General features: G+C 40.9%; 1 protein-coding gene across 1 annotated transcript in view; it reads right to left on the reverse strand.

Moving 5' to 3' along the window:
- Positions 1–9,460: 9,460 nt before the first annotated feature.
- The window catches only part of LOC139274619 (ubiquitin carboxyl-terminal hydrolase 35-like), a 95,536-nt gene continuing 86,417 nt past the window's right edge, over positions 9,461–18,579 (reverse strand). The window contains exon 10 of the mRNA XM_070891297.1: positions 9,461–13,127. Within this exon, the coding sequence (XP_070747398.1) occupies positions 12,960–13,127 (168 nt within the window). The 3' untranslated portion in view covers positions 9,461–12,959. The remainder of the gene's footprint in view (positions 13,128–18,579) is intronic.

The following is an 18,579-nucleotide window of genomic DNA, read 5'->3' on the forward strand; positions in this document are numbered from 1 at the left end:
ACTCTATCAAAACCCCTCATAATTTTGAACGCCTCTCAACCTTCTCTACTCTAAGAGAATAATGTAATCCCAGCTTCTCCAGTCTCTCCACATAACTGAAGTAGTCGAAAAATCTAAAAAAGCGAAAAGAAATGTGGCTCTGACATTTCCTCATTCTGTCAGATATTTGATCCTGATTCATATAATTATACTTTACTTAATTTGGAAGACTTTGACTATTGACTGAGTTATGCTATGTCAGTAAAACAAGCATCTAGTGTTCTCCGTTCTCGAACAAAAGGATGAAATCAAGCAAGTCACAAAATCAGTTACAACGATCAAAAGTAACTGTTAATGCAGCCTGTTTTATGTTATGGTTTAACATATTTATTCTTCATCAATTTGATGCTTCAAGGCTTTTTACTTTACATGAACTATAGTATTATCAATATAGTGTTTCTTCAGGGCCAGAGAGAAGCATGACTTTTTAAAAAACTATATATAAACTCAAAAGCAAAATGCAGATTTAAATAATGCTCTGGTTTCTAAATTTGTTTTTTCCTCTTAACACAGGAATGCAGGTGTACTATAGTAAGTATGTAAGTAAAGCAAGGTTATATAATGTGGAACAAGTCCAAGTTTGTTAAAGGCTGTAGGATGCAACACATGCTATTTGTATTTACTGCACAAATAGGTCATAGCTAATGTAATTCCTTGATATTCACAAGTACTTCTGATTGTCTTTGAATGCTGTTCTGACCCCAGACAGATATAGATTTTCATAGAAATGCATTCTACTGGAAACTCTCATGACTGTCTTGGAATCATAAGCCACGGATATTTGGAATTACATGGTGCACTATCACAATATCTGATATTCTCTGTTGAAGAATTGAATTTCAACGGTCTAAAGGGATTAATAGAGATTCACAATAGAGATTAGTGGGACATACAGTTTAACCATAAGTGAGAATCATGAGTGACAAAATCACAAATAGCGAATAAAGGTTGTATTCACAAGTGCTATAAACTCTCATCATCCTACTTCTGTCCATTGTAGTATTTATACCACAGGTAATTTATTATAAGTGTGTTCAAATCAATTAAACTGTTTGATGATGTTACTAAACCACCAGCACATTCATTAGGATACCATAAGAGTATTTTTTCCATTATATAACGTATAATTACTTTTTATTTAATGAAAAATTTATCAATTTCTGTGCTATAAATATAATGTAGCAGTTATAAATAAAAGAAAATGTGTGAAAAATGTACATATTTGATTAAAGAATCACAAACCTGGATTTGCAGTGAGCACGTATCACTGTCCTGCATTGCTTTACTGTATGATATACTATATATACAAAGACTGCACTTCAGTACACCTAAGTAAATATTTAAAACTTTTTTTTTGCTGTATTAGCATTTGAAATTTTTACCTTGGATAGATTTTTCTCTCCAGAAGTAATGATGAAATACTATTTAAATAAGGACCAAAGCACAGTGCTTTCATATAATAATTTATTGCAATTTTGACTGTGTCTATCTTTGAGATTTTATCATGGCGGCAATGAAGTCAAATATAGGATTAAAGAAATCCTTCAATTTTAGTTGTGACCAAAATAATCCCAGTATGGACCATCAACAAGGTACACATTACTTAATAACTGAAAAATCCTGAACAGAACTACCACTGCTTTATTGCACTATTTCACAAAATATAACACAATTATTATTTTTCAGGCTGCTTAAGGTTCTGATAAGCCTCTGTGCTGTTTCATTACACAATTTGCTTTCTTGTTTCTGTATACTTTATAGACAGCGTTGTGATGTGAAGTGAAAATAAACCTCAGTATTGACTGTATTATAACTCCACAAACTACATGCATGTAGAGACTGAAGATAGTTTGTTTCCTCATACAACACGATCTTCCACTACTACTGCTCGTGTATAGATTCATGCAGACAAAAGACTGTTTGGAAAGTGGCCTTGGAGAACATCGGGGTCAGCTGCATGGTTGGGCATGCTGTACTTTGGATGAGATGTTAAAGTGAGGTCTCATCTGCAGTATCCCAGTAGTTCTAGAAGTCCAGTGGCACTATTTGAAGAGTTCTTGGGGTATCCTGGCCAACGCTCCTTTCTCAACCAACACCACCAAAAATAGAGAAATTGGTCATTCATCGTGTTGTAATTTCTGTAATGTTAATTCATTCTATGGGAGACTCTGAGACATGTGTTAAATATGACAAGGCAAATGCAAGTCTTTCTATCAATAGCAATTCAGAATTGTACTTACTTAAAATTATGATTTTTTGTCTGGAAATGAAATTTAATTGAATGTTGTATTTGCAATTTATTTATGTACATTATCAATGGCACAGACACCTGTATATTTGTTAATACTTTTTTTTTACTAGGTTTTGCTATTTTCTATTTAATATTGAAAAGATTTATTCAGGCATACAATACAGAATACTATGAAAAGGGTTTTTTTTTAATTGAAAATTGTTTTTTAAAATATTAATCAATGTCATGGGATTGCATTTCTAGTGTAGTTCCACAAGCTCCTGGTGTAACTTTAGCAGATACTTTGGAGAAATGGCTGGTTCTTTAGGGTTTCCACTTCTGTCAAAGTTGCGTCAGGAGATCAGTAAAAGCCCATGGAAATTACTAGTGCATGAGTCAAACAGAATTCATTCAATTTCTTCTCCTGTTCTCTCACCCCCAATTAATAATTATAGAGAATTGGGAATGCCAGTTTACACAATTGGTTCCTTCTCCCAAACATTCCCAAATCATTTCACCTAAGTTTCAAGACTGAGCTATTCAAATTATAGCAGTGCATAAAAGAATGGTATTAGTTGCACAATATCCACTATAAAATTTAAAAGAAAAATAATGCCCAGGTAGACTCGTCAGGAACTGATCTTTTGGGTATTTTACAGGGTTTACACTGGGAAAAAGTAAAATTAGTATTGAAACAAGAGAGTTAGAAGACTTATGAAACAGTGAGCTGGAAGGAGATAGGTGCATGCTTCATTGCATTAAATGCGACTATCTTTTTCAGGGAAAATGCTGGCAAACATACAGTGAAGTGGTTGAAGCAGATAAGCATTGACACCTTTACAGAGGAGGCTTGATGCATACATGAGAGAGAAGGGAAGGGAGGGATACAGGGGCAGGAGGAGAAGAGATCATTAGAGTGGGAGGAAGCTCGTGTGGAGTATAAACACGCGCATAGACCAGTTGGGCCGAATGTCTGTTTCTGTGCTGTTCATTCTATGTATGTAATATCTGTAAAATAAATCCGATTTCTACATGCATACATTGCCTATTCTTAAAACCAATGCTCATTTTGCACGAGTGGTTCTTTTTTTCTAATTGCTCTTTGTGTCCAGGGACTTGAGCATGACAAATCTAGAGGGACACACCAGTGCAGTACTTCCGCTGCACTGTCGGAGGTGCCATCTTTCAGATGAGACGTTAAACCGGAGGTCTTGTCTGCACTCTCAAGTGGACATAAAAGATCCCATGGCACTATTTCGAAGAAGTGCAGGGGAGTTATCCCTGGTGTCCTGGCCAATATTTATCCCTCAATCAACATAACAAAAACAGATTATCTGGTCATTATCACATTGCTGTTTGTGGGAGTTTGCTGTGCACAAATTGAATGCTGCATTTCCTACATTATAACAGTGACTACACTTCAGAAGTACTTCATTGGCTGTAAAGTGCTTTGCGACATCTGGTGGTCGTGAAAAGAGTTTTATAAATCCAAGTCTTTTTTACTTTTTTTCTCTGCAAAGTTGCAATAACAAAAAACACTGATTATAGTGAACTGTGACCCTAACAAAGCAATAGTCTGATTTGTTTTAATTTATCATGTTACATAAGAACATAAGAACTAGGAGCAGGAATAGGCCATTTGGCCCCTCAAGCCTGCTCCGCCATTCAATAAGATCATGGCTGATCTGATCATGGACTCAGCTCCAATTCCCTGCCCGCTCCTCATGGCCGTTTATTCCCTTATCGTTCAAAAATCTGTCTATCTCTGCCTTAAATATTTTCAATGACCCAGCCTCCACAGCTCTCTGGGGCAGAGAATTCCATAGATTTACAACCCTCAGAGAAGAAATTCCTCCTCATCTCAGTTTTAAATGGACGGCCCCTTATTGGGAGACTATGCCTAGTTTTAGTTTCCCCTATGAGCGGAAATATCCTCACTACATCCACCTTGTCGAGCCCTCTCATTATCTTATATGCTTCGACAAAATCACCTCTCATTCTTCTGAACTCCAATGAGCCCAACCTACTCAACCTATCTTCATTAGTCAACCCATTCATCTCCAGAATCAACCTAGTGAACTTTCTCTGAACAGCCTCCAATGCAAGTATATCCTTCCTTAAATACGGAGAGCAAAACTGTATGCAGTGCTCTAGGAGTGGCCTCACCAATACCCTGTATAGTTGTAGCAGGATTTCCCTGCTTTTAAACTCTACCTCCCTTGCAATAAACATTCAATTTGCCTTCCTGATTACTTGCTGTACCTGCATACTAACTTTTTGTGTTTCATGCACAAGGACTCCCAGGTCCCTCTGGACTGCAGCACTTTGCAATTTGTCTCCATTTAAATTATAATTGGCTTTTCTATTTTTTCTGCCAAAGTGGATAACCTCCCATTTTCCCACATTATGCTCCATCTGCCAAATTTTTGCCCACTCACTTAGCCTGTCTATATCCCTTTGCAGATTTGTTGTGTCCTCCTCACAATTTGCTTTCCCACCCATCTGTGTATCATCAGCAAACTTGGCTACATTACACTCGGTCTCTTTATCCAAGTCATTAATATAGATTGTAAATAGTTGAGGCCTGTAGCACCCCACTAGTCACTGTTTGCCAACCAGAAAATGACCCATTTATCCCGACTCTGTTTTCTGTTAGTTAGCCAAGCCTCTATCCATACTAATTACCCCCAAACCCATGAACTTTTATCTTGTGCAGTAACCTTTTATGTGGCACCTTATCGAATGCCTTCTGGAAATCCAAATACACATCCACTGGTTCCCCCTTATCCACCCTGCTCGTTACATCCTCAAAGAACTCCAGCAAATTTGTCAAACCTGATTCCCTTTCATAAAACCATACTGGCTGCGCTTGATTGAACTATGCTTTTCCAAATGTCCTGCTACTACTTCCTTAATAATGGACTCCAGCAACTTCCCAATGACCGATGTTAGGCTAATTGATCTATAGTTCCCTGCTTTCTGTCTGCCTTCATTTTTAAGTAGGGGCGTTACATTTGCGGTTTTCCAATCCACTGGGACCTCCCCAGAATCCAGAATATTCGGAAAAAATATTGCAATAAGTTTAGGGGATTCCAATAATTGGTCTCAACAGCTCATTGCAAAAAACAGATACACATTAGAAGACCATTTGTGTATGGACAGCAATGTGCTAGTTTGGATGTACCCAAAGCTGTGACAGATTGGTCTTGTTTTTTTAAACACAAAAGCATAGCCCCCACAATCCCATGGATGGGATGGCTGAATTCAGGCCGCTCAGCTGTAGGAAGGCAGGAATTTGGGGCAGACACGAGATCCAGCAGGCTTCTTCCCTATTTAAACTGTAGCCTAGATTCCAGTTTTTTTTTATTCGTTCATGGGATGTGGGCGTCACTGGCAAGGCCAACATTTATTGCCCATCCCTAACTGCCCTTGAGAAGATGGTGGTGAGCTGCCTTCTTGAACCACTGCAGTCCATGTGGTGAGACACTCGCTGCAGAATACCCAGCCTCTGACCTGCTCGTGTTGCCCAGTCTTTATGTGGCTGGTCCAATTCAGTTTCTGGTCAATGGTGACCACCCACGATGTTGACAGTGGGGGATTTGGTGATTGGTAATGCCGTTGAATATCAAGGGGCGGTAGTTAGACTCGATTGTTGGAGATAGTCATTGCCTGGCACTTATGTGGCGTGAATGTTACTTGCCACTTATTAGCCCAAGCCTGAATATCGCCCAGGTTCTGCTGCCTGCAGGCATGGACTGCTCCATTATCTGAAGAGTTGCGAATAGCAGTGAACACTGTGCAGTCATCAGCGAACATCCCTACTTTTAACAACTGAAGATGGTGGGGCCTAGGACACTGCCCTGAGGAAATACTGCAGCGATGTCCTGGAACTGTGATGATTGACCTCCAACCACTACAAACATCTTCCTGTGTTAGGTATGACTCCAGTTAGTGGAGAGTTTTCCTCCCGATTCCCATTGACTTCCGTTTTACTCGAGCTCCTGGTTGTCACACTCGGTCAAATGCTGCCTTGATATTGAGTGCAGTCACTCTCACCTCTTCAGCACTTTTGTCCATATTTGGACCAAGGCTGTAATAAGGTCTAGTGCCTAGTGGGCCTGGCAGAACCCAAACTGGGCATCGGTGAGCAGGTTATTGGTAAGTCCTGCTTGATAGCACTGTTAATGACACCTTCCATCACTTTGCTGATGATTGAGTAGGCTGATTTGGCATTTTTTCACATTGGCGGATAGACTGTCCGAGCTAAGATCCGTTCTCTCTACTGTCTTTGTCCCATCCTTTATTATCCAGGCTACCCCTCCTCCTTTTCCATTTTGCCTATAATATCCTGGAATATTTAGTTCCCAACCCGTGGTCACCTTGCAACTACATCTCCGTAATGGTTATTTGATCAAATCCATTCATTTTTATCTGCGCTATTAATTCATCTATTTTGTATATTGCCTATTTACAAGAGGATTTGAGTACAAGAGTAAAGATGTCTTACTGCAAATATATAAGGCCCTGGTGAGACAGCACCTGGAGTATTGTGCACAGTTTGATGATCTTACCTAGGCCATTGAGGAAGTGCAACAAAGGTTCACTAGACTGATTCGTGGGATGGGGGTGATTGTGCTATGAGGCATAGGCTTATATTCTCTAGAGTTTAGAAGAATGAGAGGTGATCTTATTGAAACAAACAACATTCTTTTAGGGCTTGACAAGGTAGATGCAGGGAGAATGTTTCCTCTGGCTGAGGGGGTCACAGTCTTTCGCCAATGAGATGAGGAGAAACTTCTTCAGAGGGTGGTGAATCTTTGAAATTCTCTAGCCTAGAGGGCTGTCTTTGACTATATTCAAGACAGGTAGATAGATTTTTGAATATTAAAGGGAATCACAGAACTGTCACAGGAGAGAGTGGAGATCATCAGTTCAAACTGTCACAGGAGAGAGTGGAAAGCATCAGTTCCAACTGTCACAGGAGAGTGGAGAGCATCAGTTCAAACTCTCACAGGAGTAGAGAGCACCAGTTCAAACCGTCACAGGAGAGAGTGGAGAGCATCAGTTCAAACTGTCACAGGACAGGAGAGTAGAAAGCACCAGTTCAAACTGTCACAGGAGCATCCAGTTGTGCCCCGGTAACTACCCCCAAAAGAAGTGGAGTGTGGGAAATTGCACTCCGCTTCCATTGAGGGGTGGTAAGGCCAATTATGCAGCGGGAGCAGGACTTCCACGCTGGGGGCTAAAATTCCCTGCCCTAGAAGGTTACCGCCCCCAAGATGGGAGCCTGTGCGGGGAGGCAGAGGGAAGTGGAGGGGAGACGGGGGATCGAGGGGAGAGTGGTGGAGGCGGAGAAACCCAGGGCGGGGGACAGGAGGGGCCACATTGCAGCGGAGGTCTGGGGGGGGGGGGGGGGCGGGCCTGGGGGCTCTGTGCCTCGGTGCGGGGAGTGTTCAGAGTGGGGTGGACGGGTTGACTGCGCAGATGGCGGTTGGTGGATGTGGTGTGGCTGGCATCGCAGGGGCGTGGCTCCGGGGTGTCCGGTATTTGGGAAGGATTCTGATGGGACGGGGCGGGTTGGGTGCGTTCCCGGTGTTGGGTGGGTCGGGAGCCCGGGGGGGGTGGGGGGCACGGTCTTGGGATGGGGGGTGGGCTGTTTGGGGCTGGGATGGGGAGAGACTTCTTCACTCAGGGAGTTGTTGGCCTGTGGGGTTCCCTGCTGTGGAGAGTTGTTGATGCCAGTTCATTGGATGTGGTCCTTGCAGCTTGTGGGGGGGGGGGGGGGGGGGAGGGCTGGGTGATCAGCCATGATCTAGTTGAATAACGGTGCAGGCTCGAAGGGCCTACTCCCGCACCTATTTTCTATGTTTCTATTATGGGGATAGTGGAGTTGAGGTAGATCAGCCATGATCTCAGTGAATGGCAGAGCAGGCTTGAGGGGCCAAATGGCCTACTCCTGCCCCTAATTCTTATGTTATGTTCACTACCCTTAGATGCTCGATACCTCCGCAAAAAATTAAATCAATAAATCCATACAGATTGTGCTTGATTAATCAGTGACTTTCTAAATGATGATTTATACTGTCCCCCAGAATTTTTTCCATAATGTAGGTAATGGTCCCCAAAACGTATCCCAACTACAATACGCTCAGCATTATTGAGCTTGAGCAAACCCCTTATATTAAGCATCCAATATAAAAATAGTTATACGCGTGTGAACAAGTGGCACTAATGCAATACTGCAATACTACGCTTTTTATAACATGTCTGCTAAAACCAAGAAATATTAATACAACAATGTGAGTCTTAAGCCCATTGTTTTTTTAAATTTCCCAAACAGAGCTAAACTTTATTCCAAGTTTAGACTGCTTCGATCACACCCATCTACTTTTACCTATAGTTTATTACTACACATGGTATACGAGAGATGGGGGTTTGTTACTACTGCTCTATATTAAGCTTTTCAAAAAGACAATTGCAGCATTAGGTAAACCACATGTAAACCAGTCACATGTAGAAGTCAAGTTTTAGTTTCCTCCAAACACAGTGGCAGGCTCCTTTCAGCTCTTGAATCTGGGTTCAAACACAAACAAGAATGAGCTCCTTAACCTTAAATACTGTAAATTAAATAAGCTTGGATACAATATCGATATGGTTATAGCAGCCACGGATATACCACATCTGGATGGGATGGTGAGGCTCGGTCTGATGGTCTCTTCCCTGTACTTTTTGTACATAATATTTTTGGCTATAATACACATTTCAAAGTTAATCTATTGAAAACAAAAGAAAACTGCTTCAAACACAAGCAACCCATGCATCCATTTTATTTTAAAAAAATCCAACTAACCTTTGTTCAATTTCACTCCAACCGATCAATGTTCGAGCTAATCACAAATTATGCCAATTGGTTGTTTTAAAAATATATAAATAGCATAAGAAATACACTTTCCTTAGCAACTGTCCAGCCCATAGCCATTTCCATTATTGTGTCCCTACAAACCCTACCCCAAAAAGAAACTTTGCCTCATCTTACACACAGATTTCTTTTTTCAGAAAACAGGAAATGAATGACAAAGGATAATGCATTATACCAATATTTATTACAATACATATTTATAGATTATATTCTTTACATAGTGATAATGATTAGCATTGTTGAAAAATTACACAATGATTTTAGTTTGAATTATTCTGGAAAGCATGACATAACTGATAATCATATTTTGCATTTTATTAAGGCAAACTATGCACATATAAAAAGCAAGAGTTTTAAGGTTTTCAACAGCATATTTAATCTTTCCTGTAAATTCAGTTTATACAATTCAATTAATGGAAAGAAAATCTGCTGAAAACAAAACACCAGTGTGCTCATCATAATTGACTTGGCTACTTTTGGAACAATTAGTAGTTAGAGAATGGAGGCCTTTTGTTACACATCAATAGCCACTCTCCTGGTTGACCAGAATTGCTGCGTTTGACAGTCTAGTTGTAAATGCAGTTTATATTTAAAATTACAGTAGAAAAAAATAGGCTTACATTAGTCAGCAGTTCTGAGGCAAAGTACAGAATTATATGTAAATGCAGAGACATTCAGAATTAAGGCATTGCACCTTCATATTTCAAATCTGAAACTTTTGTTGGACATTGGAAAGCATGTCATTTGTTCAACAGTTATCAGATTTTCTCTATTCACTTTATATTCTTAAGTAGCATCCTCCCTATATACAACCCATGATGCCAAAAAGGAAAACTACGCTGCTAATTTTTCTTTGAGTCAGCTGCTTAGAGTTGTATAAAAATGCCCGAAATGACTCGCCCAATGGTTTTCTCGATGACAGCCATGGAAGGTACAGCAGAAATTGGGGACTATGTGGAATTCGGATGGGAGGGGGAATAAAGGGATAACTATCACACAATATAGCATAAAGCTGTGAACCATCAATACTTTGCTACCATCCTTAGAGGGCTATCTGCAGCTACTTGCAAGGGGAATTCAATGGCATCGTAAACTGATTTCTGATCTCAGAAAATTCACTTCGGAGTTACTCAGAGACTGACCAGTTATTATCTTTTTGAAAATGACAATAGGCAACAGAACAAAAAAAATATCATTTTTGGGTAATGGATGATAAAAATGTTATACTTAGGTTACAGAAAGGATCCAGATATGCCAATGGCCTTTACTTTTGAGCGTTACTATACGACTGCCAACATCTTCAAACTTGAGTTAATACAGGTATTATGGTTAGAATAGCCCCAATAATTTCATTTGTTCACGCAACAGTACCCAAAAGCCTGGACCCGCTACACCAATTTTACATTTCCAGTTTAACCTCAACATAATGCTGGCATAGTCACAATGTTCAAGAATTCAAAATTGCCACCTTTCTGCAATAAGTTGTTCAGAGAATCCACGTCTCTAGAGATCTTAAAATGTTAAATTTACTTTGCAATATTCAGTATTATCTTTGTAGAGACTAGGGGGGGTAAAATTCAACTTCGGCAGGATGCAAAACTGACTTACAGATCAGCTGCCTGCCTGTCCTACATCCTGCCCAATCTGTTACCGCCTGTTTTGTGCTGAAGTTGAGTTTTACCCACTGCATTTCCATGTATCCATTTTGTATACTTTCAAAATAAAAACCCAAAGTTTCTTTTTAACATTTGAGCTCACATTCAATTTAAAAATGGCATGGTAAGAACAATTAAAATTAGTTTTTTTTTAATAAAAACAAATCCTTAATTTACTCAGTCTCAAATGTTCTGAACTATGTACCTTTGTATAACAAAGAAGTCCCACTAGTTATACTGCCTTTATATCAGAACTGCACTAGGTTCATATTTCACATGGCCCAAGCCTGTAGTCATTCTGAATGAGACTATCAATTTAAGACAGATGTATGTGCAGCTTTGAGTTGTGCAAAAAAATGCTTTAGGAAGTGAACTGTTTGCCTGCATTCATTGTATTTAGGATCCTTGCAATTAGCTGATAGGACACTTTGTTCACATGGGTGAATTTATACTGAATGTAAAAAGGACAGTAGTTCAACTTATTCACAACTTGGTTTTCATATTTAAAAAAAGACTTCAAGTGATACATCAGGCTGCAAAGAAAAACATCAAAATACATACAAAATTTGGTGGCAATTCATTTTTGTTCTTTGATGAGTTGGTGGGGAAGCAACTTACTCACTTGTGCAATGTCTACATCAAAATAAATCATTTCACAAATTTGTTTTCTTTTTTTTTTCCTGTGGAAACCATTTCTTGCCTTTTGCATTTGTCAGGCTGCCTCTTCATTTCAGATTAGGAACGGGGAAACAAGATGTGTAAAGGCAAGAAAACATAGCTCCAACAATCCTAATATAAAGTAGTATGAATGAGAACTCCATTTTTATTCAATAGATTTTTTGTATTTATTGGTGGTGATGCATTACCTAATTCTAACCCACCCATCACATGGATTATTTTATTTTGCTTCTTGGCAACAAAAATACCTCAGCTGATAGTGACTGTTATTGCCAAGTAAAATATTTTTCAAAAGGGGCAACATTATTGTTCATTGCAAAAATTCAGCACTGATACTAAATCACACACACTTCATTCATAGGGCTCCAAAAAAATGAAACTTTTAAGTAACGGTGTACAGAAAAGGATGACAGCGCATGAAACGGAATGTAGGCTTATTCAGGAGTAACTGCTCAAATAAAATATTTATTCTGGTGAAAGAACTGGGTTTTACCATGAAGTTCAAATTTTTGGATTTAAGCAATATTATACAAAAACTTTTCTATCCCAAGTACAAAAGAAGATATTTTAGGCAACTAATTATACACCTTGTTTGCCATGCAAAGATGTACTATTTATTATGATATAAGGGTCAATGTTGACAAAATAGAGTATTAGTATAGACTTCTAATATTTCAATTAAAACAATTTGCTATGTTTCTAGGAATTGAGGATTCTGAATGTGTGTATGGATAGGGGGTGGGGAGGAGGCCGATAGCAACCTGCCCAATATGTTGTAGCACACAAGTGCATCACTAAATATTAGGATGCATGCTTCCTTACAAGTTTCTGATCTCAGGATTGTCCAGCATTGCCTCTCAACTTATTGCACCCCTGAGGAAGGGAAATTGTAAGCTAACTCATACGGAGTTAACTTAACTTAATCAAATTTGCGGAGCAGGCTCGAGGGGCTAGATGGCCTACTCCTGTTCCTAATTCTTATGTTCTTATGTTCATACCCCTCAAAATTCTGCAGCCATCTTTAAAGTCAGGGTAATGCAATGACACTCAAAAAAATAGTCTTCAAAAGTACAGCAAGAATGTCACAAACCTACAAGCTATGTTCATAAATCAGCCAGTTTATGAATGCCTCCAAAGGCCCCAAATAGTTATTGAACAAGGAATACTGTATATTGGAAGTGAAACCCAACACTTACTAAATTTGTTGAAGTTTGCTTATACTCCATTACCTAAATGTCATTAATTATGTTTTTTTACTAGAGCAATTCCACAAAATTGTCAACTGCTGCTTCCCCAACAATCACTTAATGCAGAAATCTATTATGTTGCAAGTAAACATTTGAGTATCCTGAAAGATGAATCCTCTGATCTCTTCAAAAGACTTAAAGTCATGCAGCTTTTACTATGTAATACAACTGAGGTAGAGAGATGATTATGTTTAGAAAATCAAATGCCCAAATGATCCCAAATCACTTCCTCCTCCAGCAGCTGGACCACAACTTCCAGACGGACCACCATTTTCATCATCATCAAAACGTCTCCACCATACCGGGGTTGTAACAGGCGGTATACTGTCAGTTCTTTTCTGCGCTTCCTTTTCTTCTTCCTAGAAACAAGTTATACTATTAACATACCCAGAATTGACATTTTCTTTAAACAAATTATACTGTTTTCACAAAAGCCACTTTCAGGTTTACTCGCCGGTTAGTGCAACTTTTGTTCTGATACAAAGTTTTCCTTCAATTACTTAGTGCAGCAATTTTCTGTTCCCAGAAGATACTAAATCTATGTGATAGTAGCACCCAATGCCGATTCTCAGGAACAGGCTGTTTCCTCCATCACCTTTAGCTTTCGTCCTTGTTCTGTTGGCTGCACTCAATGTTATTTCAATTGCAGATACCAATGGGAAACTGCAGTCAACAGTTAAAATGTGCAACTGTATTAGGTTAGTTTTGTATTAGTATGACTGATGCATCGACATAAAGGTTTTTCCCGATACATAAATAATTTAAATATTTAGTTTAACTTGCATAGTAATACGATGGTTAAACAGGTAACTAGCAGATAATGACACCAACGCCTCTCCACCACCATCCAGCTGGGTGAGACTCCACTCGCCTGGTTCCATTCTTAACTATCTTATCTTAGTCAGAAAATCAACTGCAATGGCTTCTCCTCCCACTCCCACATCATTACCTCCAACGATCTATCCTTGGCTCGATCTATCCTTGGCTCTCTCCTATTTCTCATCCATATGCTGCCCCTTGGTGACATAATGCAAAAACACGCCGTCAGTTTCCACGTGTATGCTTACGACACCCAGCTCTACCTCACCACCTCTTTCTCTCGCCCCCTCCATGGTCTCTAAATTGTCAGACTGCTTGTCCGACATCCAGTACTGGATGAGCAGAAATTTTCTCCAATTAAATATTGGGAAGACCGAAGCCTTTGTCTTTTGTCCCCGCCACAAACTTGCTTTCCCTAGCCACCGACTCCATCCCTCTCCCTAGCATCTGTCTGAAGCGGATTCAGACGTTTCGCAACCTAGGTGTCATATTTGACCCTAAAATGAGCTTCCAGCCACATATCCACGGCATAACTAAAACAACCCATTTCCACCTCCATAACATCGCTCGTCTCTGCCCTTGCCTCAGCTCATCTGCTGCTGAAACCCTTTGTTACCGCCAGATTTGACTACTCCAACGCACTCCTGGCTGGCCTCCCACATTCTACCCTACGTAAACTTGAGGTCATCCAAAACTCGGCAGCCCATGTCCTAACTTTCACCAAGTCCCAGTCACCCATCACCCCTGTGCTCGCCGACCTAAATTGGCTCCCGGTTAAGCAGTGCCTCGATTTCAAAATAACCACCGTTTTCAAATCCCTCCATAGCCTTGGCCCTCCTGATCTCTAATCTACTTCAGCCCTACAACTCTCCAAGATATGTGCACTCCTCTAATGAGGCATGGATGAGGGTTTCAGCAGCTGATGAGCTGAGGCAAGGGCGGAGACGGGCGATGTTACGGAGGTGGAAATAGGCAGTCTTAGTTATGCTGCGGATATGTGGTTGGAAGCTTATTTCAGGGTCAAATATGACACCAATGTTGCAAACATTGTAGTTCAGCCTCAGACAGAAACTGGGGAGAGGAATGGAGTCAGTGGCTAGGGAATGCAGTTTGTGGCAGGGACTGAAAACAATGGCTTCGGTTTTCCCAATATTTAATTGTAGAAAATTTATGCTCATCCAGAACTGGATGTCGGACAAGTAGTCTGACAACTTAGAGACTGGAGGGGTCAAGAGAAGTGGTAGTGAGGTAGAGCTGGGTGTTATCGGCATACATGTGGAAACTGACGCTGTGTTTTCAGATAATGTCTCCAAGGGGCAACATGTAGATGTGAAATACGAAGGGGCCAAGGATAGATCCTTCGGGGACACCAAAGGTAACGATGCAGGAGCGGGAAGAGAAACCATTGCAGGTGATTCTCTGGCCACGATTCGATAGATAAGAATGGAACCAGGCAAGTGCAGTCCCACCCACCTGGACAATGGTGGAGAGGGTTTGGAGAAAGATGGGGTGGTTAACCTTGTCAAAGTCTGCAGAAAAGTCAAGAAAGATGAGGAGGGATAGTTTGCCTTTATCACAGTCACAAAGGATGTCATTTGTGACTTTAATGAGAGCCGTTTCGGTATTGTGGCAGGGGTGGAAACCCAATTGGAGGGATTCTGTTGTGTATCTGTAAAGCATGCTCCGCCACCAGGGAGCGCATCCCCTGAAGTCCCAAGGGATCCCAGCATCCCTTGGGAGCACTGTATATAAGCCGGCCCCCTAAGGCCTGTTCCTCACTCTGGAGTGTCTTAATAAAGACTGAGGTCACTGTTACTTTAACCTCCCTGTGTGCAGTCTCATCTGTGTTAGGAACACAATAGATTCAAACATGGAGTTGCAGGAAAGATGGGCCCGGATTTTTGAGGCAACACATCTAAGGACTTGAGAGGAAAGGGAGGTTGGAGTAGGGGTGGTAGTTTGCAAGAACGGAGGGGTCAAGGGTTGTTTTTTTTTTTGGAGGGGGGCGATGATGGCAGATTTGAGGAGAGGGGGGCAGGGGCGGTAAAGGAAGGAGTACGAGGAGAGAAAACGTAACAATGTCAGCTAACATGGGAGCCAGAAAAGGAAGTTGGGTGGTCATCAGTTTGGTGGGAATAGGGTCGAGAGAGCAGGAAGTGGGTCTCATGGACAAGATGAGCGTAGCGAGGTCAAGAGGGGAGATCAGAGAGAAACTAGAAAAAGTTTGGCCCGGTGGGCTAGGGGAAGGGAAGAGGCAGAGGCAGCTGAATCGATGGCCTCAATCTTAGAGACAAAGAAGTCCATGAGCTCCTCACACTTGTTGTCGGAGGTGAGGGGAGAGGAGTTTAAGAAGACTATTTGTTAGCAGTGGATAATAGAAGCTGGGGTTTTTCTTTGCATTCCAGAATGATTCTGGAATAGTGAACAATTTTGGCAGACGAGAGCAGAACCCAATAATGCTTTATGTGGTCTAGCCAGATCTGACAGTGAATGGCTAAACCAAGTTGTCTGCCATATCCATTCAAATCTGTGTCCCTTGGTCTTAAGGGAGTGAAGAGGGTGGCTGTGCCAGGGGAAATGGTCAGAGTGAGAGAAATTATTTTAATAGGAACTAGGGCAACAAATGTGGTGGTGAGGGTGTGTTTATGCAGATTGGTAGCTGCAGATATGTCATGGTGAATGGAGGGCCAAAGGTTGGACAGTTGGGAATTCATGTGCATTTTGAGTTGGGAGAGTTTTTTACTCCATGGGTGGATACAGAACGAAGGTGGGGGAGTGGCGGGAGAAAGAGAAGAGGGTTGTGTGGAAGGGGGATGTGGTTGGAGAGCGAAAGGTGGAAATGGTCAGAGATGACTTTATCTGCGATTGACACAATGGGAGTAGCTAGGCCACGAGAGATGGCAAGGTTGAGGGGGTGGCCATGAATATGGGTTGGGGAGTTCACATGGAAGGAGAGATTAAGGAAGAATAGGAGCCTAGTAAACTCAAGAGGACAGAAAGCATGGTAAATTGAGATGAAGGTTGAAATCACTGAGGATGAGAAGTCGTTTGGTGCAGAGGCTAAGGGAGGAAAGCAGTGAAGATATCTTGGTAATAACATTCTGCGTGGTAGAGAACGAGAATTTAAAATGAGGCGCGAGAAATAAGGGGAGATGCTGAAAGGAGGAGAAAGTGCCGGAGGAGTAGGGGGACAGGCCAAGGTGTGATTTGCTGATGAGAGCCACACCGCCACCACAGCGGTCTGAGCGGGGCAAGTGGTGGAAGGTATAGCCAGGCGGGGAGGCTTCATTTAAGGGTAAGATGTCATCACTGCTCACGCAAGTTTCTGTCAGGGTCATGATATCAATGCAATCATCCACGATAAGCTCATGGATGGCAAGGGCCTTGTTGACAAGTGAACGGACATTCTGGAAGGAGATGTAGAGAGGGTCAGTGATGGCTGCCCCATTTCCAGCGTTCACAGGGTCAGCGCTGGTGGGCAGAGTGTAAGAAATCGTGGATTGGAAGAAATAACTTGAGATCAAAAAGTCTATTCAGAGTGGTGTTAGAATTGAAGGATGCATTCCATGGCACAATAGCTAAAGCGACTTGAACACCATGAACATAAATAACGGATAACAGGCAGTTCCAAACATCTGAAGGCCAAAAATGGCATGTCTGACTCCAACCTTGGGAGGATGTGAGGAGAAGGGTTTCACCCAAGAGTTGAGACAAAGAACCCAACATCCCATTTGTTAAATGGCCCTGCCAATATCCTACACCAGGCCCACCCCTAAAGAGAATAAATGAAAGACTCAGAAGGCATTTTAGGGCAGATGGTGAAAATAAGAACTGTTCGTGTCACTAACTGTCTGTCTGATCGGGACTAATAATAGCTACTTGTCACAGTCGTATGTCTACAATGTCTATCCTGATTGTGTGTTGTGCTTGACTATATTTGAACTATTGCTCCCTTAATAAATGCCTTATAACTCCCAAGACCCTTTGGGTATCCGTGTGTGACCTGTGATCCTAAATCTTAGTGGTGTCAGAAGCGGTGGGCCGGCAGACTTAGTCACATGCACTTGGTGGTTGCTTAGACTGAGTATTTTTCTCTCTGAAGAAAGGGAGTGGGAGGGAGCTTGTCAAGTAAGTGAAGCCCGACACAAACTGGATGGTGCTTATTATCGAGAAAAAACGCGAACAGTCTAAAAGAGCAGGAGAGAAGAGGTGGAGATAACGAGGGGAAAGATCTAAGTTGTATGTTAGGCCATCTGAGAACTCAGCAAAAGGGAAAAAACTGGGAATTAGAAATAAGTTGCTGAGACAACAATTTAAAACAAAGAAAATGGAACTGGCATGGAAGTTTTAGCTTGTGTGCCAAGAGAAATAAAACACAAGATTTGCTTAGTGAACGGGACCTTAAAAAACTAAATGCTGGAATGCATGCAGTTTGTGTGAAAATGTGTTAAATTGTGGCCGTTTCCTGGATTGTTTAGATCATGATTTACGGAGCTGTGAAAAGGACAATCTTTGTCCTTGAAGTCACAGTTTCCAGATCTTTGTTTTAAATTGGATTCCAGTAAACAAAATTGCTATTGTCTTATATAGTTTCAATTAAAAATGTGTGGTCTTGTTAAATAAATTTGAACGTTTAAATAGCAGTCTTCAGTGTCCCTTTTTTTTCAAAAAAAGCCTGTTTGAATGTAAGCGGAAGGAAGCTCCGACCTCTTTTTCCTTTTGCGTAGAATGCATGTTTATTAAATTCTGCTGACAGCTGTTTTTTTTGGTTCACCAAACAACTTTAGCATTGCTGAATAAAATTTTAAAGATATTGGACATTATTAATTTAAGTTCCTTAATTGTAAGTGAGGAGGAAAATAAAATGTAACAGGTCATAATTTTTTTAATAAATGTGATGACTTGGACCAAGTTGGAACATTTGATCTATGTTTTATATCTTTATTATAATATTGTACATTCTAGTGAAAGTCAGGAAAGTGTAGTTAAGAA

The sequence above is a fragment of the Pristiophorus japonicus genome, chromosome 10, assembly GCF_044704955.1.
Source record: "Pristiophorus japonicus isolate sPriJap1 chromosome 10, sPriJap1.hap1, whole genome shotgun sequence".
Taxonomy (NCBI): Eukaryota; Metazoa; Chordata; class Chondrichthyes; family Pristiophoridae; genus Pristiophorus; species Pristiophorus japonicus.